The sequence below is a fragment of the Mobula birostris genome, chromosome 21, assembly GCF_030028105.1.
Source record: "Mobula birostris isolate sMobBir1 chromosome 21, sMobBir1.hap1, whole genome shotgun sequence".
NCBI classification, from domain to species: Eukaryota; Metazoa; Chordata; class Chondrichthyes; order Myliobatiformes; family Myliobatidae; genus Mobula; species Mobula birostris.
The window spans coordinates 8,995,451-9,017,301 of NC_092390.1; the positions used below are offsets into that span (position 1 = coordinate 8,995,451).

The 21,851-nt window shown below is 46.0% G+C and overlaps 1 protein-coding gene across 3 annotated transcripts in view; it reads left to right on the forward strand.

Moving 5' to 3' along the window:
• sfxn2 (sideroflexin 2) overlaps positions 1-21,851 on the forward strand; it is a 147,577-nt gene that overhangs the window by 75,286 nt on the left and 50,440 nt on the right. For all 3 annotated transcript variants that reach the window (XM_072238912.1, XM_072238911.1, XM_072238913.1), the window contains exon 8: positions 7,144-7,210. In XM_072238912.1, the coding sequence (XP_072095013.1) occupies positions 7,144-7,210 (67 nt within the window). The remainder of the gene's footprint in view (positions 1-7,143; positions 7,211-21,851) is intronic.

Consider the following 21,851-nt stretch of genomic DNA (forward strand, 5'->3'; position numbering starts at 1 on the left):
AGGGTTAGATCCATCTAAGTGTAGGTTAAAGTGTCAGCACAATGTTGTGGGCTGAAAGGCCTGTGCTGTACTGTACTCTATAACCTGCTTCTAATTTACTTTCACAGTTTTACCCTCTGGTGCAAAGTCAGTGTTTACCTGCTTAGGCCATAGGATGTATGAGCAGAATTAGGCCATTCAGCCCATCAAGTCTGTTCTGCCATTCGACTGAGTTTGATTTATTTTTCCTCTCCACCCCATTCTAATGCCTTTTGACACCTTTACTCAAAGAACCTATCAATCTCCACTTTAAATATACACAACTACTTGGCCTCCACAGCCGTCTGTGACAATGAATCCCACTGATTCACTTCCTACTGGCTAAAGAAATTTCTGCTCATCTCTATTCTAAAGGAGTACCTTTCAGTTCTGAGGTTGTGCCTTCTGGTCCTAGACTCTCGCACTATAGGAAACAAACTCTCCATATCCTCTTCGTCTACCTTCAATATTCGATAGTTTCAATGAGATTCCCCCCCCCCCAACTCTTCTAAACTCCAGTAAGTACAAACCCAGAGGTGTCAAAGTGTGGTTGGTAAGTTGATGGAGAAGATCCTGAGGGGCAGGATTTTAAACATTTGGAGAGGCATAATATGATTAGGAATAGTCAGCATGGCTTTGTGAAAGGCAAGTCGTGCCTTACGAGCCTGATTGAATTTTTTGAGGATGTGACTGAACACATTGATGATGGTAGAGCTGTAGATGTAGTGTATATGGATTTTAGCAAGGCATTTGATAAGGTACCCCATGCAAGGCTTATTGAGAAAGTAAGGAGGCATGGGATCCAAGAGGAAATTGCTTTGTTTTTCCAGAACTGGCTTGCCCACAGAAGGTAAAGAGTGGTTGTAGATGGGTCATATTCTGCATGGAGGTCGGTGACCAGTGGTGTGCCTCAGGGATCTGTTCTGGGACCCCTACTCTTTGTGATTTTTATAAGTGACCTGGATGAAGAAGTGGAGGGATGGGTTAGTAAATTTGCTGATGACACAATGGTTGGAGGTGTTGTGGATAGTGTGGAGGGTTGTCAGAGGTTACAGCGGGACATTGATAGGATGCAAAACTGGGCTGAGAAGTGACAGATGGAGTTCAACCCAGATAAATGTGAGGTGGTTCATTTTGGTAGGTCAAATATGATGCCAGAATATAGTATTAATGATAAGACTCTTGGCAGTATGAAGGATCAAAGGGATCTTGGGGTCCGAGTCCATACGACACTCAAAGCTGCTACGCAGGTTAACCCTGTGGTTAAGAAAGCATATGGTGCATTGGCCTTCATCAACCATGGGATTGAGTTTAGGAGCCGAGAAGTAATGTTCAGCTATATAGGACCCTGGTCAGATCCCACTTGGAGTACTGTGCTCAGTTCTGGTCGTCTCACTATAGGAAGGACGTGGAAACCATAGAAAGAGTGCAGAGGAGATTTACAAGGATGTTGCCTGGATTGGGGAGCATGCCTTATGAGAATAGGTTGAGTGAACTCGGCCTTTTCTCCGTGGAGTGACGGAGGATGAGAGGTGACCTGATAGAGGTGTACAAGATAATGAGAGGCATTGATCGTGTGGATAGTCAGAAGCTTTTTCCCAGGGCTGAAATGGCTAGCATGAGAGGGCACAGTTTTAAGGTGGTTGGAAGTAAGTACAGAGGAGATATCAGGGGTAAGTTTTTTTATGCAGAGAGTGGTGAGTGCGTGGAATGGGCTGCCGGTGATGGTGGTGGAGGCGGATACGATAGGGTCTTTTAAGAGACTCCTGGACAGGTATATGGAGCTTAGAAAAATAGAGGGATATGGGTAACCCTTGGTAATTTCTCAGGTAAGGACATGTTTGGCCCAGCTTTGTGGGCCGAACGGCCTATATTGTGCTGTAGGTTTTCTATGTTTCAAACACTCCTCATAGTTTAACCCTTTCATTCTCATGAATCTCCTCTGGACCCTCTCCAATGCCAGCACATCTCTTCTGAGATAAGGGGCCCAAAACTGCTCACAATACTCCAAATATGGTCCAACCAACCCCTTATAAAGTCTCAGTATTACATCCTTGCTTTTATATTCTAGTCATCTGGAAATGAGTGCTAACATTGCAGTTGCCTCCCTCACCGCAGACTCAACCTGCAAGTTAATCTTTAGAGAGTCCTGCACGAGGACTCGCAAGTCACTTTGCACCTCCAATTTCTGAATTTGTTCCCCATTTTTTAAAACAGTCTACACCGTTATTCCTTCTACCACTGATTCAACCTGCAAATTAGGCTTTAGGGAACCCTGAACAAGGACTCCCAAATCCCTTTGCATCTCGGATTTATGAATTTTCCCCCTGATTAGAAAGTAGTCGATGCTTTTATTCCTTCTAGCAAAGTGCATGACCATACACGTCCCTACACTGTATCCCACCTGTCACTTCTTTGCCCATTCTCCCAATCTGTACCTTACTTAACGGTCACTGTTCTCCCGTTTGTCTTTTCGGTTTTAGAACCTGCAGTGATGTCAGAGTCAGTTGCTCAGGTTATAGTACAATGCAGTTTGGACCTCGTCTTACTCTGAGAAATCCCACGTGGTAAAAAAGGGGTTGCTGTTGTGCCAGTGACAGAGCAAACAGTGAAGTGCTTAGATTTGGGCCCGAGTGCATTAACTGGGAAATCAGCAGATGTATTGGCAGGAAGCATCGTGAAGCTGAAAGAGCAAGGGAGCTGCTCGGAGCTGCCTCAGGAACTAAGTCACAGCAGCAACACACTGCCCCACGAAAGGCCCCAGAGCTGCTGATTTACAGCCTGTCCAGGGAGCAGGCAATGAACCAGCATGTGGGGATATGAGTAAACAGATATCACTGTTGCTTTCGAGAATAGCCACTAGGAGGGGCAGCAGACTGTTCCTGCACGTTGCTTTCTAACCCTCCCTCACATGGAATGCAGCCTAGTTTCAGATTTGCCCTCAGGAAATATTTGGAATATAATTAGCTGTTCCCAGAGTCAAACACAAATTACTGACATTGAATTTTACGGAGGAAGTGCTTCTGAGTTAATACAAAGGCAAAACGTTCCAGCAATGTCTCATTCCAGTATTAATATGTCTTGAAAAGTTGAGTGAGCTAGGCCTTTTCGCTTTGGAGCCGAGGAGAGTGAGAGGTGACTCGATAGAGGTGTACAAGATGATAAGAAGCATAGATCGAGTAGACAGCCAGAGACTTTTTCCCAGGATGGAAATGCCTAATACGAGGAGGTATAATTATAAGGTGAATGGAGGAATGTATAGGAAAGGGAATGTCAGAAGTAAGTTTTTACAGAGAGAGTGGTGGGTGTGTGGAGTACACTACCTGGGGTGCTGGTAGAGACAGATACATTTAAGAAACCCTTATATAGACTCATGGATGATAGAAAAACGGAGGGCTATGTAGGAGGACAGGGTTAGATTGATCTTAGAGTTAGTTAAAAGGTCAGCACAATATTGTGGGCCGAAGGGCCTGTACTGTGCCTGAACTGTTCTATGTTCTATATGTCCTAATAGTGATGTATTGCTTCAAAAATATCTTCCTTCTTTTGAAAATGTTCCCAGCACCTAGAAACCACTTCAGGTCATCTACTGTTCTCTAACCACACTCTGTCCCAAATCTCTGCAGCAGTTCTTTTAAGCTGGTTTGCTGGTAGTGGGCTGAAGATTCTCCTTAGAAGCTGTCAGCTTCTTTCCGTGCTATTTCAGGTACTAGATTAATAGTGGAGTTATCCTACCAGTACACTGCCCCGGAATTGTCTGACCAGTACACTGCCCCGGAATTGTCCCTACCAGTACACTGCCCCGGAATTGTCCGACCAGTACACAAACCGGAATTGTCCTACCAGTACACTGCCCCGGAATTGTCCGACCAGTACACAAACCGGAGTTATCCTACCAGTACACTGCCCCAGAATTGTCCGACCAGTACACTCCCCCCGGAATTGTCCTACCAGTACACTCCACCGGAATTGTCCTACCAGTACACCCCCCCCGGAATTGTCCAGCCAGTACACTCCCCCGGAATTGTCCGACCAGTACACCCCCCCGGAATTGTCCGACCAGTACACTCCCCCCGGAATTGTCCCTACCAGTACACTCCACCGGAATTGTCCTACCAGTACACTCCCCCGGAATTGTCCGACCAGTACACTCCCCCCGGAATTGTCCCGACCAGTACACTCCCCCCGGAATCGTAACCGACCAGTACACTCCCCCCGGAATTGTCCTACCAGTACACTCCACCGGAATTGTCCAGCCAATACACTCCCCCGGAATTGGTCCGACCAGTACAACCCCCCGGAATTGTCCAGCCAGTACACCGCCCAGGAATTGTCCAACCAGTACACTGCCCCGGAATTGTCCAGCCAGTACACTCCACCGGAATTGTCCAGCCAGTACACAAACCGGAATTGTCCGACCAGTACACCCCCCCCGGAATTGTCCCAGCCAGTGCACCCCCTCCGGAATTGTCCAGCCAGTACACTCCTCCAGAATTGTCCAGCCAGTACACTCACCGGAATTGTCCAGCTAGTACACCGCCCCCCCCCGGAATTGTCCCGACCAGTACACTCCACCGGAATTGTCCTACCAGTACACTCCACCGGAATTGTCCAGCCAGTACACTCCCCCAGAGTTGTGGTCATAGTTTCCGAATGAAGTATTCACCACCTGGGGTTGAAATGAGGGGAAAGTTGACTTAAATGTGCACTAAATCTTCAGAAATCTGTAACCCAGAGGGCTGTGGATACCCACACTGGAAGTGGAGATTCATCATGATCTCACTGAAAACTGGAGTAAAAGGATAATAAAGATGAGCTTCATTTGTCACATGAACATTGAAACATGCGGTGAAATCATTGAGCATCACAGTGCAAGGATGTGGTGGGAGAGCCTGCGAGTGTAACCACGTTCCCTGTGCCAGTATAACATGCCCACAAATCACTAACCCATCTGTCCCTGAAATGAGGGAGGGAAATGGATCACCTGGGGGAACGCCACATGGCCACAGGGAGAGTGTGCAAACCCCTTGCAGACAGCAGAACCCCGGTTGTGATCGCTGGTGGTGTAAAATGTTACGCTCTGTGCCACCATTACTCAGTTTAACTGGTCAAGTGGTCTCCTGCTGCTTGTTTCTAATTTCTTATCTCTGCCCAATTCTCATATTTTTAAAATGTTCGTGTATTCTCCTGCTAGTTTGCCTTGTCATTGTTTATAGCATAAATCAGAGAATAATGAACGAATTTCAACTATTGTTCCTTTTTGCTTTTCTGCCAGCCTGCTTACAGGGGTGAGGTGCCAAAAGAACAAACGTGCTGCCCTGTGATAGGGTGGAACAGCCAGGCCTTCTTAGTCGTTGCATCAATTAAAGCATGGGGACCCCCTTAAGGCTGATTTATACTTGTGCGTCAAATCAACGCCGTAGGTACAGCATAGCCGCGAACCCTACGCAGTGCCTACGTGGATCCCTACGCCAGAGCCTGATGCGTACCTCTCCCAAAATGTAACTACGCGTCGCAGCATCGCAGACCGCAACAACTGTGATTGGTCCGCTTGGCAGCATCGCATTTCCTCCTACGCTGCAATAGCTTCCCATTGGGCGACTGAAGGGCAGGGAAGGAACGCTGGCTGCAATGCTTTCCATAAAGCTTTACAGACCTCCGAAATTATGGAGGACATATTTCGCTTTTACAAAAAAAGACGCTTGCTTCAAACTTGTTTACCCCGAGAAAGACTACTATGACCATGAAGCCTTGCACGGGCAGGTGTGTGTGCACGCGCGATGTGCGAATGCGTGACATGAACGTGCCCGAATTGCAGAGCGACGCAGACACAGCAACGCACAAGTGTAAATGCTCCCAACGGCGTTGCCCACTTGCATAGGCTACGGCACACAGTTGACGCACAAGTATAAACAGCCTTTAGGGTTTACCAATCAGCTCCCTTCCCACCCTGAAGAACAGGCAGGTTCCAGTCAAAGTGTGTTACCAGTTGGATATGGACACCTCTAGGAGGAGAAGTCCTTTCACATGAAGAAAGGGTGTGGGAGGGCATCCATAAATAAAGGATCATATCTCCAGAGTTAGGAGGCCCATATTTGGAGGAATTTGTGCTTTAAGTGGTCATTGTGCCCTTGTTCCTACCTCCTCATCCTGGCTGCAGGTATTGCACCTGGGGAGGCAGAACATCGGTGGGTTCTGACTGCATTTTCCAGTCACTCTCGGAAAGCGAGTGAGTGGAAGCAGAGACCAATTCGGGTCAGCAGGGTAACACAGCGGTTAGTGCTGTACGGTTACAGAGTCACCAACCCAGGGCTTAAACCTGTCCATGGCCTGTAAGGAGCTTGTATGTTCTCCTCTGTGAGCTCCAGGTGCTCTGCTTTCCTCCCACAGTTAGTAGGTTAATTTGTCACACGGGGGTAGTTGGGCAGTGTGAGCTCAATGGGCCGCAAGGACCTGTTACCATGCTGTCTCTCTGAATTAAAAATTGTTTAGCCACACACGCAAAATGCTGGAGGAACTCAACATCTCTGGAGGGGAATACGCAGTCTATATTTCAGGCCCAGACCCTTCTTCAGCACCTACCTGCCTGCAATGTTTCCGGTAGCCTGATAGCTGCAGGACAATCCTCTGGGGAAGCTGCTGCTAACACATTTATGCTATGGTTAAAAGCCTGCATCAGGGATTTTAACATGATTGACAAACAAACCACCAGCAGAATCATTGCTCCACTTTCGTAATAATTGTCTACTGTTTCAAGATCTGTAACCTGCTCCCTTGCATTAAAAAACAAACACCAGTGCTTTGAAATGCCATAGATCCTTGAAATAAGGCACCCATTGCTTGTCTGAGCATGAAGTTATGTCTCCTTAAGCTCTTTATATATTTTTATGTTATGCCAGTGTATATAGAGTTAACACTGGTGTTCCCTCTTATGTGTTCTGCCAGCTCACTTGTTTATAGGTAAGGTCACATTGTCCACTGTGGGGGGAAAACCTTTCAGGCAATTGTTTGTAACTGATGGCTTGGGGGTTACAAATAAAATGAAAATCCTGTCAACTGATTCCTCCCTAACCCCACACCCCCACCCTCACTGATATGCCTCTTACGTGCATGTTTGCGTTTCAGATTGCAGCTGTGAAGGGTATCACGCAAGTGGTGATCTCTAGAGTTACCATGGCCGCTCCAGGAATGAGTAAGTATCTAAATAAACACCATTTGAGTCCGTAGATAGCTCAGAGCCATCTTTGGTTAGACAAGAAGATAGTCCGCCGATGATGTAATGGACCAAGATGGCAGCCTAGACAGTTGTGAGATAAAATTCTCCAGTCCCATTGGCCCACTCTTGTTTAGGTATTTGTTCACTGCTTTCCTGTTTTCATTGCCTCCTACATCCTTCTTACTCCATTTCTAAATTTGGAATATTGACTAGCCTTCTGAATGCCTCAACCAATTTAGTAATGCTTTGATATGTAATTATTTGCAAGCAATTAGATATTCTAGTCCTCGAATATCATTGGGTCATCATGACCCAATCTTGCTCTGCCATGTCCATTCCTTTCTAGCTGGAAATGTTTAGGTCACAGCTAGCATCTCTCTGTCATCTTCTCTGGCTTTGCTCCATTAAGCTTAGATCTTCTGATAGGTTCATCTGTTAGGTTGTTTCACTAGGTTAAAGACCTTTTTTTGTGTTGTTTGCTGACCACGTTCTTTCATCCCCAAATACCACCATCCTTAGACGCCTATCTTTCTGTAACACCTTGATAATTACGTTACAGGGCCCCTAGCCCATGAGTTAAAGTCCCAATGTGAAACTGACTTTTAATAGATTTGATCATTTATTTGATGACCCCCCCCCCCGGCAAAAAGGAAATGAAATGGAGGGGGGGAAGCTTTGGGGTTCTAACACTTAACTGTTAATTGTCATTCATTCTTTGGGGCATTCCCCTGCTTTCGTGGATGGTTGTGAAGAAAAAGTATTTCAGGATGTATATTGTATATATTTCTCTGACATTAAACGTACCTTTGAAAATGTGAACAACTGAGTGTTGAGTACTCAACTAGCTACAGGGGACGGAAAGTTGCTGCCCCTGTCTTTGGTTCATCCTCACAGCCTGTTTGACTTCAAATACTGCCCGAAATGCTCTGGCATCTCAAATACATTGAGCAGCTTTCAAATTCTGGTTAGTTTATTGTCGTACACACCCAGGGTGCAATAAAATTCCTTGCTCATGTGAAGCTTACGGAGTAAATGGGACATATGGTAATAATAAAAGCATTTTATACAGTGATGAGCACAAATAATCCAAGGCAGAGTGGAAATAAAATAACAGAAGAGGTGGAATTAAAGGTTGAAGAACTTGGGAGTACCACCAGGAAAGGGCGTGAAGAAGGTGTTTGGTTCAGAAGTCTGATAGCAGTGGGGAAGAAGCTGTTTCTGAGTCTGGTTATGCAGGCTTTCAGCTTCCTGTATCTTCCCCCAGAAGATAGAAGAGAGAAAACAGAATGGCCAGAGTGGCAGGCATTCTTGTTGATGCTTCTGTCCTTCCTGATGTAATGCACCATGAAGATGGACTGGTTAGAAGCAAGTTACAAGTTTGAAATGGAATGAGCAGTGTTTACCATGCTTTCGTGCTCTATCAGTCTAGGATAACAGTTCCTGTACCAGGTTGAAAGGCAACACCTGGATACTTTCAGTAGTGTACCTGTTGAAGTTGGAGTGAATCCTCATGGACAAGCCACATCCTCTCAGAAAGTACATACGCTGATATGCTTTCATAGTCATAGTCATAGTCATACCTTATTGATCCCGAGGGAAATTGGTTCTCATTACAGTTGCAGCAACTAAGAACAGAGTATAAATAAAGCAATATAAAACCATAAATAATTAAATAGTAATATGTAAATGCCAGGAAATAAGTCTAGGACCAGCCTATTGGCTCAGGGTGTCTGACCCTCCAAGGGAGGAGTTGTAAAGTTTGATGGCCACAGGCAGGAATGACTTCCTATGACGCTCTGTGTTGTATCTCGGTGGAATGAGTCTCTGGCTGAATGTACTCCTGTGCCCACCCAGTACATTATGTAGTGAATGGGAGACATTGACCAAGATGGCATGCAACTTAGACAGCATCCTCTTTTCAGACACCACCGTGAGAGAGTCCAGTTCCATCCCCACAACATCACTGACCTTACGAATGAGTTTGTTGATTCTGTTGGTGTCTGCTACCCTCAGCCTGCTGCCCCAGCTCACAACAGCAAACATGATAGCACTGGCCACCACAGACTCGTAGAACATCCTCAGCATCGTCTGGCAGATGTTAAAGGACCTCAGTCTCCTCAGGAAATAGAGACGGCTCTGACCCTTCTTGTAGACAACCTCAGTGTTCTTTGACCAGTCCAGTTTATTGTCAATTTGTATCCCCAGGTATTTGTAATCCTCCACCATGTCCACACTGAACCCCTGGATGGAAACAGGGGTCACCGGTGCCTTAGCCCTCCTCAGGTCCACCACCAGCTCCTTAGTCTTTTTCACATTAAGCTGCAGATAATTCTGCTCACACCATGTGATAAAGTTTCCTACCGTAGCCCTGTACTCAGCCTCACCTCCCTTGCTGATGCATCCAACTATGGCAGAGTCATCAGAAAACTTCTGAAGATGGCAAGACTCTGTGCAGTAGTTGAAGTCCGAGGTGTAAATGGTGAAGAGAAAGGGAGACAAGACAGTCCCCTGTGGAGCCCCAGTGCTGCTGATCACTCTGTCGGACACACAGTGTTGCAAGCACACGTACTGTGGTCTGCCAGTCAGGTAATCAAGAATCCATGACACCAGGAAAGCATCCACCTGCATCGCTGTCAGCTTCTACCCCAGCAGAGCAGGGCGGATGGTGTTGAATGCACTGGAGAAGTCAAAAAACATGACTCTCATAGTGCTCGCTGGCTTGTCCAGGTGGGCGTAGACACGGTTCAGCAGGTGGACAATGGCATCCTCAAATCCTAGTCAGTGCTGGTAGACGAACTGGAGGGGATCTAAGTGTGGCCTGACCATAGGCCGGAACAGCTCCAGAACAAATCTCTCCAGGGTCTTCATGATGTGGGAGGTCAATGCCACCGGTCTGTAGTCATTGAGGCCACTGGGGCGCAGCGTCTTGGGCACAGGGACGACGCAGGACGTCTTCTACAGCACAGGAACCGTCCGGAGCCTCAGGCTCAGGTTGAATACATGGCGAAGTACTCCATATAGCTGAGGGGCACAGGCTTTGATCACCCTGGTACTGACACCATCTGGTCCTGCAGCCTTGCTTGGGTTGAGACGTTTCAACTGTCTTCTCACCTGTTCAGCTGTGAAGCCCACCATGGTGGTTTCGTGTGGGGAAGGGGTATAGTCGTGAGTGCAGGGTGGGGGACTGTGAGGAGGGGTAGGAGGGGAGAGTGGAATATGTGTTGGTTGGGGGCTGACAACAGGTGACTCTTGTGGGGGATGGGCAGGGGCCACAATGTCAAATCAGTTAAAGAGCAGGTTAAGTTCGTTGGTCCTGTCCACACTGCCTTCAGCTCATCTGTTGCTAGTTTGCTGGAACCCAGTGATGGACCTCATCCCCCTCCAGACCTCTCTCATGTTGTTCTGCTGGAGTTTTCACTCAAGCTTCCTCCTGTACCTGTCTTTAGCCTCCCTGATCCTGGCTTTCAGGTCCCTCTGTATTGCCCTCAGCTCCTCCCTATTTCCATCTCTAAATACCCTCTTTTTAGCATTCAGGATGTCCTTAATATCCTTTGTCACCCATGGCTTGTTATTTGAATAACAAAGGACAGTTCTTGTCGGAACATTGCAGTGCACACAGAAGTTGATGTAATCAGTGATGCACTCTGTGAGCCCATCAATATCCTCTCCATGTGGCTCACAGAGTGCCTGCCAGTCTGTCACCTCAAAACAACCCTGGAGCACCTCATAAGCCTCCTCCGACCATTTCCTCACTGTCCTCGAGGTTGCAGGTTTACTCTTCACCAGAGGCACGTAGCAGGGTTTTAGATGCACCAGGTTGTGATCTGACCTTCCCAGTGGGGGGAGGGGAGAGGAGCTGTATGCATCCTTAACACTAATGTACATCAAATCCAGAGTCCTCTCCCCTCTGGTTGTACAGCTCACATACTGCGTGAAGTTGGGCAGTGTTCTGGCCATGGTAACATGGTTGAAGTCACCCGAGATGGTAATGAGGGCACTCGGGTGTTGGGTTTGTAATCTGGCTATGACAGTGTAAATGATGTTACACGCCGATGTCGGGTTGGCAGAGGGAGGGATGTATACAACAACCACAATTGCATGCGAGATTTCCCTTGGCAAATAATATGGCCGGAGTCCAACAGCAAAAAATTCAATATCCGGGCTACAGACCCGTTCCTTGATCGTACTATGCCCAGGATTGCACCATCTGTTATTTACCAGAACCGCCAGCCCCCCTCCTTTACGCTTACCGCTCTCCATGTAATTCCGGTCAGCTCGAATGGTCTGGAAGCCCTCTATGGAAACGCTTTGGTCGAGTATGTCCTCGTGCAGCCACGTTTCAGTAAAACACATGACACTGCTCTCCCGAAATGTTCTCTGACTCCTGACAAAATGTCCATTTTATTCCCCAGCGATCTCACATTGCCCATGATGAGAGAGGGGAGACACGGCTAATAACTTCTCTTCTCCATAAGCCTCTGTTGTCTCGACCCAGTCCTTTTCCCTCGCCTTTTTGATCCCCCTCTGCATCCTCTGTGTGTTTTCCTCCAGATTTCAGCCGGGATGTCCGCTGCTCTGTTCGCTAGCCGGCGGGCACGAGCGCAATCAGCTGGTTCCGGGAATAAACAATGCGGCCATCCTGCTGCCAGGCTAACGAGATGTGTCCGAATGTAACTATTTCCAGCGCTAAAAACCCAAATAAAACTCTCTCCACCAGCATGTTAGAGAGGGTGCAGCTTCAACGTGTTACTGTGAGAAAAAAAATACAACTAATACCGTAAATTTAAAAAGTTAAAGAAGTAAGAAAACTAGACGGAGCAACCGTAACAGGTTGCGTGCACGACCGGAGCATGTGCACAATATCAGTGCATTTCTTGATCAGTGCATCAGTGTGGAGGGACCAAGAAAGGTTGCTGGTGAAATGGATGCCGAGGAACTTAAAGTGGTGACAGCAGCCCCATGGCGTGGACAAGATTGTGTTCACCCACAGCCCCAGTCCAGCTGGCAGCCTCTTCCTGCGCGCCTGATACTACCTATGTGTCTCTCCCTCCAACCAGTGGCCCTGAATTGCAATTAGAAATGAAGATTTCATCGGGCCACCGAGAAGAATTGATAACCCTGTGCAATAGAACCAACAAATAAACCAGACAAGATCTAGATTTCTTCAACTCTTGACACAAACCTTTCTCAGCCACGTCAGTATGGCAGCTTTAATATTGCCAGTTTGCTCAGGGTGTTTCACAGAAGCGTTATCAATCAAAAGGAAAAGTGGTTCCATCCCACATGAGGAAGTGTTAGGGCAACTGACCAAGAGGTTCCAACTCCAAGTTCAAAGTAAATTTATTATCAAAGTACATATATGTCACCATATACAACCCTGAGATTCATTTTCTTGTGGGCATACTCAAATGCCTTTCGCGAATCGGCCCGGACAGCCAGGAACAGCAGGGCTCTCACAGCTAACGGTCTAAAAAGTTTGTCTGTTTGGCGAAGTAAGTGGGTGAGTAGACTTATTTTTCCTGTTTCATTCGTGTAGAATTAGATAGCATGCCTGCAGGGTTAGTGCTTTGTTCAGGGTGTCAGATGTGGGAATCCTGGGAGACCTCCAGCCTCCCTGATGGCCACATCTGCACCAGGTGCACCGAGATGCAGCTCCTCAGAGACCGTGTTAGGGATCTGGAGCTGCAGCTTGATGACCTACTGCTTATCAGGGAAAGTGAAGAGGTGATAGACAGGAGTTACAGGGAGGTAGTCATCCCTAGGCTACAGGAGTCAGAACACTGGGTGACTGTCAGGAGAGGGAAAGAAAATGCCCGGATAGTGGAGAGCACCCCTGTGGCTGTCCCCCTCAGCAACAAATATCTTGTTCTGGATGCTGTTGAGGGGGATGACCTGACAGGGGACGCCCACGGTGACCGGGTCTCTGGCACTGAGCTTGGCGCTGTTGTGCAGGAGAGAAGGAGGGAGAAGAGAAATGCGGTAGTCGTAGGGGATTCCATAGTCAGGGGAACAGACAGGAGATTCTGTGAGCCCGATAGAGATACCCGCATGGTGTGTTGGCTCCCAGGTGCCAGGGTACGGGATGTCTCAGATCGGGTCCTGAATATTCTAAAGGGGGAGGGTGAGCAGCCAGTTGTCTTGGTACATGTTGGTACCAATGACATAGATAGGACAAAGGAGGAGGTTCTGAAGAGAGATTTCCAGGAGTTAGGAAGGAAGCTGAGAAGCAGGACTTCCAGGGTAGTAATCTCGGGATTGCTACCTGTGCCATGTGCTAGCGAAGAGTAGTCGGATCAGGCAGGTGAATGCGTGGCTGAGAGACTGGTGCAGGGGGCAGGGCTTCAGATTCTTGGATCATTGGGATCTCTTCTGGGGGAAGTATGACCTGTTCAAAAAGGACAGGTTACACCTGAACCCGAAGGGGACCAATATCCTGGCGGGAAAGTTTAATAGAGCTGTTAGGGAGGGTTTAAACTAATTTGGCAGGGGTATGGGAACCGGAATGATAGAGCAGAGGAAGGGGAAAACAGAAATAAATCTAAGATAGTGAGCAGTAAAGATGTTAGGAAAGACAGGCAGGTGATGGGGCAAATTTGTAGCCATTGGGATGAGTTGCAGTGAAATCAAAGCGAAAAGTACCAAATACTGGTCTTAATACTTGAATGCACGGAGCATAAGGAATAAGGTGGATGATCTTGTCGTACAGCTACAGATTGGCAGGTATGATATTGTGGCCATCACTGAGACGTGGCTAAAGGATGCATGTCTCTGGGAGCTGAACGTCTAAGGATACACGGTGTATCAGAAGGATAGGAAAGTAGGCAGAGGGGGAGGCGTGGCTTTATTGGTAAGAAATGATATTAAATCATTAGAAAGAGGTGATATAGGATTGGAAGGTGCAGAATCTTTATGGGTTGAGCTAAGGAATAGCAGGGGTAAAAGGACCCTGATGGCAGTTATTTATAGGCCTCCAAACAGCTGCAGGGATGTGGACTATAAATTACAACAGGAAATAGAAAAGGCTTGTCAGAAGGGCAGTGTTATGATAATTGTGGGGGTTTTTAACATGCGAGTAGATTGGAAAAATCAGGTCGGCACTGGATCTCAAGACAGAGAATTTGTAGAATGTCTGCGAGATGGCTTTTTAGAACAGCTTGTTGTTGAGCCCACTAGGGGATTGGCTGTACTGGATTGGGTATTGTGTAATGAACCAGAGGTGATTGGAGAGATTGAGGTGAAGGAACCCTTAGGAGGCAGTGATCATAACATGATTGAGTTCACTGTGAAATTAGAAAAAGAGAAGCCGAAATCTGATGTGTCAGTGTTTCAGTGGAGTAAAGGAAACTACAGTGGCATGAGAGAGGAACTGGCCAAAGCTGACTGGAAAGAGACACTGGCGGGAAAGACAGCAGAGCAGCAGTGGTTGGAGTTTATGCGAGAAATGAGGAATGTGCAAGACAGGTATATTCCAAAAAAGAAGAAATTTTTGAGTGGAAAAAGGATGCAACCGTGGTTGACAAAAGAAGTCAAAGCCAAAGTTAAAGCTAAGGAGAGGGCATACAAGGAAGCAAAAATTAGTGGGAAGACAGAGGATTGGAAAGTCTTTAAAACCTTACAAAAGGAAACCAAGAAGGTCATTAAGAGAGAAAAGATTAACTATGAAAGGAAGCTAGCAAATAATATCAAAGAGGATACTAAAAGCTTTTTCAAGTATATAAAAAGACAGGTGAGAGTAGATATAGGACCGATAGAAAATGATACTGGAGAAATTGTAATGGTAGATGAGGAGATGGCAGAGGATCTGAACAAGTATTTTGCATCAGTCTTCACTGAGGAAGACAGCAGGATACCGGACACTCAAGGGTGGCAGGGAAGAGAAGTGTGTGCAGTCACAATTACGACAGAGAAAGTACTCAGGAAGCTGAATAGGCTAAAGGTCGATAAAATCTCCTGGACCAGATGGAATGCACCCTCGTGTTCTGAAGGAAGTAGCTGTGGAGATTGCGGAGGCATTAGCGATGATCTTTCAAAAGTCGATAGATTCTGGCATGGTTCCGGAGGACTGGAAGATTGCAAATGTCACTCCGCTATTTAAGAAGGGGGCAAGGAAGCAAAAAAGGAAATTATAGACCTGTTAGCTTGACGTTGGTGGTTGGGAAGTTGTTGGAGTCGATTGTCAAGGATGAGGTTACAGAGTACCTGGAGGCATACGACAAGATAGGCAGAACTCAGCATGGATTCCTTAAAGGAAAATCCTGCCTGACAAACCTATTACAATTTTTTGAGGAAATTACCAGTAGGCTAGACAAGGGAGATGAAGTGGATGTTGTATATTTGGATTTTCAGAAGGCCTTTGACAAGGTGCCACACATGAGGCTGCTTAACAAGATAAGAGCCCATGGAATTACAGGAAAGTTACATACGTGGATAGAGCATTGGCTGATTGGCAGGAAACAGAGAGTGGGAATAAAGGGACCCTATTCTGGTTGGCTGCCGGTTACCAGTGGTGTTCCACAGGGATCAGTGTTGGGGCCGCTTCTTTTTACATTGTACATCAACGATTTGGATTATGGAATAGATGGCCTTGTGGCTAAGTTTGCTGACGATACGAAGATAGGTGGAGGGGCCGGTAGTGTTGAGGAAACGGAGAGTCTGCAGAGAGACTTGGATAGATTGGAAGAATGGGCAGAGAAGTGGCAAATGAAGTACAATGTTGGAAAGTGTATGGTTATGCACTTTGGAAGAAAAAATAAACGGGCAGACTATTATTTAAATGGGGAAAGAATTCAAAGTTCTGAGATGCAACGGGACTTGGGAGTCCTCGTACAGGATTCCCTTAAAGTTAACCTCCAGGTTCATTCAGTAGTGAAGAAGGGGAATGCAATGTTGGCATTCATTTCTAGAGGAATAGAGTATAGGAGCAGGGATGTGATGTTGAGGCTCTATAAGGCGCTGGTGAGACCTCACTTGGAGTACTGTGGGCAGTTTTGGTCTCCCTATTTAAGAAAGGATGTGCTGACGTTGGAGAGGGTACGCTCTTGGACTGTATTCCTTGGAGTTTAGAAGAATGAGGAGAGACCTCATAGAAACATTTCGAATGTTAAAAGGCATGGACAGAGTGGATGTGGCAAAGTTGTTTCCCATGATGGGAGAGTCTAGTACGAGAGGGCATGACTTCAGGATTGAAGGGCGCCCTTTCAGAACAGAAATGCGAAAAAATTTTTTTAGTCAGAGGGTGGTGAATCTATGGAATTTGTTGCCACGGGCAGCAGTGGAGGCCAAGTCATTGGGTGTATTTAAGGCAGAGATCGATAGGTGTCTGAGTAGCCAGGGCATCAAAGGTTGTGGTGAGAAGGCGGGGCAGTGGGACTAAATAGGATAAAATGGATCAGCTCATGATAAAATGGCGGAACAGACTCAATGGGCCGAATGGTCTACTTCTGCTCCTTTGTCTTATGGTCTTATGGTCTAAATCTACAGAATAGTAACTATAACAGAATCAATAAAAGACGGTGCCAACTTGGGTGTTCAACAGAGTGCAGAAGACAACGAACTGTGCAAAAGAAAGAAAGAATACTACTAATAATAATAAATGAGCAACGAATATTGAGAACATAAGATGAAGAACCTTTGAAAGTGAGTCCATTGGTTGTAGGAACATTTGAATGATGGGGCAAGTGAAGTTGAGTGAAGTTATCCCTTTTTGTTCAAGAGCCTGATGGTTGAGGGGTAATAACTGTTCCTGAACCTGGTGGTGCGAGTCCTGAGGCTCCTGTACCTTCTTTCTGATGGCAGCAGCGAGAAGAGGGCATGCATGACCTGGGTGGTGGGGGTCCCTGATGATGGATGATGCTTTCCTGCGACAGCATTTCATGTACATATCTTAATGGTTGGGAGGGTTTTATCCGTAATTAATTGGGCCATATCCACTGCTTTTTGTAGTATTTTCCATTCAACCATATCTGGTTTCCTTACCAGGCTGTGAGGTAGCCAGTCAACATGCTCTCCACTACACATCTATAGAAGTTTGTCAAAGTTTTAGCTGTCATGCTGAATCTTCGCAAACTTCTAAGAAAGTAGGGATGCTGCAGTGCTTTCTTCGTATTTGCACGTACATGCTGGGTTGCTTAATATGCAAGGATCAAAGCGACAGATTGGAAGGGGAAAGAATTCCAAAGCTTCTGCACTTGTTGGCTTCTGGCACTGCCACTGATGGCAAAGTAATTACATCTGGGAATGCTTCCTGCCAGGCTGGGGGAGCATAGATCTCTCAGAGAGTAGGTGAGCTGGAAGAGATTGAGGAAAAGTGAGGATGACATTTTAAAACGAAGGCATTCTTAAATACGTAGGTGAGCAAGGAGGCTTTGTGGGTGAATGGGACTCAGAATCATACAGCAAAGAAACAGGCCCTTCAGTCCAACTGCTCCATGCTGACCCCAGCTTCCTACCTGCTAGACCCAGTTGTCTGCATTTTTTTCTGGGCACAAAGAATCATAACAGAATCAATGTAAAACTACACACAAAGACAGACAAACAACCAATGTGCAAATAATGACAAATTGTGAAAATACAAATATGTAGTCACAAGGGGGGAAGTAAGAAGTTTCTAAGATCTATGGTACTCTATATTAAGTCGCTCTTGTAGTCTTGTCATAAAATGTGAGAAACAATTGACTACTTGATGGAAATTTCAATGAAAGACAAACTTCTAGTGACTCTCTTTATAAAGAAAAATGTCATTTCCTCATCAGAACTGGCTACTCCACTTAAGCACTACAAAACAGGTGAATGTGACTGCATGCCCAGAAATTCCTGTCATATAGCCATGAGCCCTGCGCCCTGCCTCAGAAACTGCTGGCCTTTGGAAAGCCCCCCCACCCCCACTCTGTATAAACTCAGGGAGATGCTGCTTGACTGGTCAGTTGGCAAATCTATTCTACAGTTATAAAAACCATGTTGACCTTTGACTTCATTCCGTTTACCTCACTATGCATTCCTTGATACACTTTTAGTTATCACAGTCGATCGCTCAAACTCAGAATTTGAATTGACCTCAAAATTTCAGCTGCACTTCGTGGAAGAAGTTTCAAATTTCCAATATTGGCCTTATCAGAACATCTCCTAACCGCTTTGCAGAGGGCTGGGTCTAATTTTTGAATCGCGCCAGCTGTTCCTAGACTTCCCAAACAACTGAACTGGTTTCTCTAGCTTTTAACAATAATCTTTATCAATTGTCTGCATTGTTCCACGAGCCATAGTATTGGTAAAGGACGTAAATGCTAACAGTGTTTTTCCCAGGGAGAGGGAACAAAAAACTAGAGGGTATAGGTTTAAGATGAGAAGGGAAATATTTAACAGGGAGCCAGGAGACAACTTCTTCACACAGTGAGTGCTGCTTATGGAACGAGCTGTCAGAAAATGAAGGTGAGGCAGATACAAAAGCAACATTCAAAAGACATTTGGATAAACTCATTGACAGGAGATGTTTAAACCAGGGGTTCCCAACCTTGGTTAATGGTAGGGGTCCATGGCATAAAAAAACTTAGGAATGCCTAGTTTAAAGTGATATGGGCCAAGTACAGGCAATTGGGATGTTGGTCAGTATGGAGAACACGGGCCAAGGAGCCTGTGTAAAAAGAGAAGAACACTGTATTACTGCTTGTTTACACTAGGAATCTCACAGCAGCTGATGGGACTACCAGAGTATCAGAACTTAAGTGCCATCCATTTTACCAGCGGCAGGAGGTTTCTGCAATCATTTTGGTAGCAGTGTACATTCCACCTCAGGCCAATGTCAAACAGGCTCTGGATGATCTGAGCAATGGGATCAACATACACAGAACCGCACGCCCTGACACCTTCACTATCATTTTGGGGGATTTTAACCAGGCCAGCCTGAAAAAAAATCACTAAATAATTACCATCAACAAATCACTTTTTGTACCAGAGGAAATAACACGCTGGACCACTGTTACACCACCATCAAGAGCACTTACCGTACTATTCCCCACCCACACTTTGGAAAGTCTGCCCACCTGGCTGTACTTCTACTCCCTGAGTATAGGCAGAGACTGAAGTCTGCAGCACCATTAGTGAGAACCAAAAAGGTATGGACAAAGGAAGCACAGGAGCGCTTACGGGAATGCTTTGAATTGGTGGACTGGACTGTATTCCGAGATTCACCTTCAAATCTGGATGAGTATGTCACAGTTGTTACCAACTCCATTAAAACCTGTGTGGATGAGTGTGTGCCTACGAAAACTTGCTGTACATTCCCAAACCAAAAGCCATGGATGAACCAGGAGGTTCGACGTCTGCTGAGGGCTAGATCTGTGGCATTTAAGAAGAAAACCAGGTACGACTTGTGGAGGGCTTTTTCAAGAGTGAAGAAACAATTCTGAGCGAGGTTGGAAGCAACATCAGACGCACATCAACTCTGGCAGGTTTGCAGGACATTACTTCCTACAAAGCGAAAGCTTCACTACCAGACGAGTTCAACACCTTCTATGTCCGCTTTGAAAGGGAGAATATAGCTACAGCTGTGAAGATCCCTGCTGCACCCAGTGACCCTGTGATCTCTGTCTCAGAGGCCGATGTCAGGCTGTCTTTCAGGAGGGTGAACCCGCGCAAGGTGGCAGGTCCCGACAAAGTACCTGGTAAGGCTGTGAAAACTTGTGCCAACCAACTGGCGGGAGTATTCAAGGACATTTTCAGCCTCTCATTGCTATGGTTGGAAGTTTCTACCTGCTTCAAAAAGGGCAACAATCATACCAGTGCCCAAGAGGAGTAATATGAGCTGCCTTAATGACTATCATCCAGTAACACTCATCTATGACGGTGGAATGCTTTGAGAGGTTGGTCATGGCTAGAATTAATTCCCCCCTCAGCAAGGACCTGGACCCACTGCAATTTGCCTATCACCACAATGGGTCTATGGCAGATGTAATCTCAATGGCTCTTCACAGGGCCTTAGATCACTGGGCAATACAAACACCTATGTCAGGATGCTCTTCATTGACTATAGCTCAGCATTTAACACCATCATTCCTACAGTCCCGATCGATAACTACAGAACTTGGGCCTCTGCACCTCCTTCTGTAATTGGATCCTTGACTTGCTAACAGAAGAGCACAATCTGTGTGGATTGGTCAGCTACCTCCTTCTGCAGCTGGATCCTTGACTTCCTAACTGGAAGACCACAGTCTGTGCAGATTGGTAATAATATCTCCTCCTTGCTGACAATCAACACTGGCGCACCTCAGGGGTGTGTGCTGTACTCTACTCTCTCTATACCTATGACCACGTGGCTAGGCATAGCTCAAATGCCATCTATAAATTTGCTGATGATACAATCATTGTTGGTAGGATCTCAAATGGACATGAGAGGGCGTACAGGAGTGAGATATACCAGCTAGTGGAGTGGTGTCGCAGCAACAACCTGGCACTCAGTGCCAGTAAGACCAAAGAGCTGATTGTGGACTTCAGGATGGGTAAGGTGAGGGAGCACAAATCAATCCTCATAGACGGGTCAGAAGTGGAGAGTGTGAGCACTCTCATGTTCTTGGGTGTCAATATACCATGGAGAGCATTCTGACAGGCTGCATCACTGTCTGGTATGGGGTATGGGGGAATTACTGCGCAGGACCGAAAGAAGCTACAGAAAATAATAAAACTAGTTGGCTCCATCTTGGGCACTAGCCTCAGTGATACCCAAGACATCTTCAAGGAGTGGTGTGTCAGAAAGGCAACGTCCATTATTAAGGACCTCAATCGGTCAAGACGTCCTCTTCTCATTGTTACCATCAGCAAGGAGGTACAGAAGCCTGAAGGCACACACTCAGTGATTCAGGAGCAGCTTCTTCCCTCTGCCATCTAATTCCTAAATGGACATTGAACCCATGAACCTACCTCACTTTTTTAAAAATACATATTATTTATGTTTTTCCACTCTTTTTAATTTAACTATACAATATATATATATATGTGCAGTACTTCTATACACAAACAAGAGAAAATCTGCAGATGCTGGAAATCCGAGCAACACACACAAAATGCTGGAGGAACTCAGCAGGCCTGAATCATCGACAGTACTCTTATCCATAGATGCTGCCTGGCCTGCTGAGTTACTCCAGCATTTTGTGTGTGTTGTGTACTTACTGTAATTGATATACTTATCTATATTTTTTTTCTATATTATGAATTGCATTGAACTGCTGCAGCTAAGTTAACAAATTTCACGACACATGCCGGTGATAATAAACCTGATTCTGAGATTCTGAACTTGTCTGCTTTATATTCAGCGATTACTCACTAGTTATCTCTTACAGTGGCTGAGATATCTGATGTTTGGGGCTGCCTTTGGCAAGAATTTACAAGCACAATGTCCTCCTGGTGATGATATTAATAAGCATTTTAGAGCAATACAGCTGCTGTTACCATGGAATGAATATATCTCAGGAGATAGTTTTTTTTTGCAGTCTGACTGTGAGGAAAATTGTTCAGCCTGCAGGAAGGGCAACTTTGTTTTTCAAGGAGCATTGTTGAAACAGGTCATGAATACAGCCGCACCCACTGATTGCTGTGTAACTCTTGGCAGACACAATCCTTAAGTGTTGCT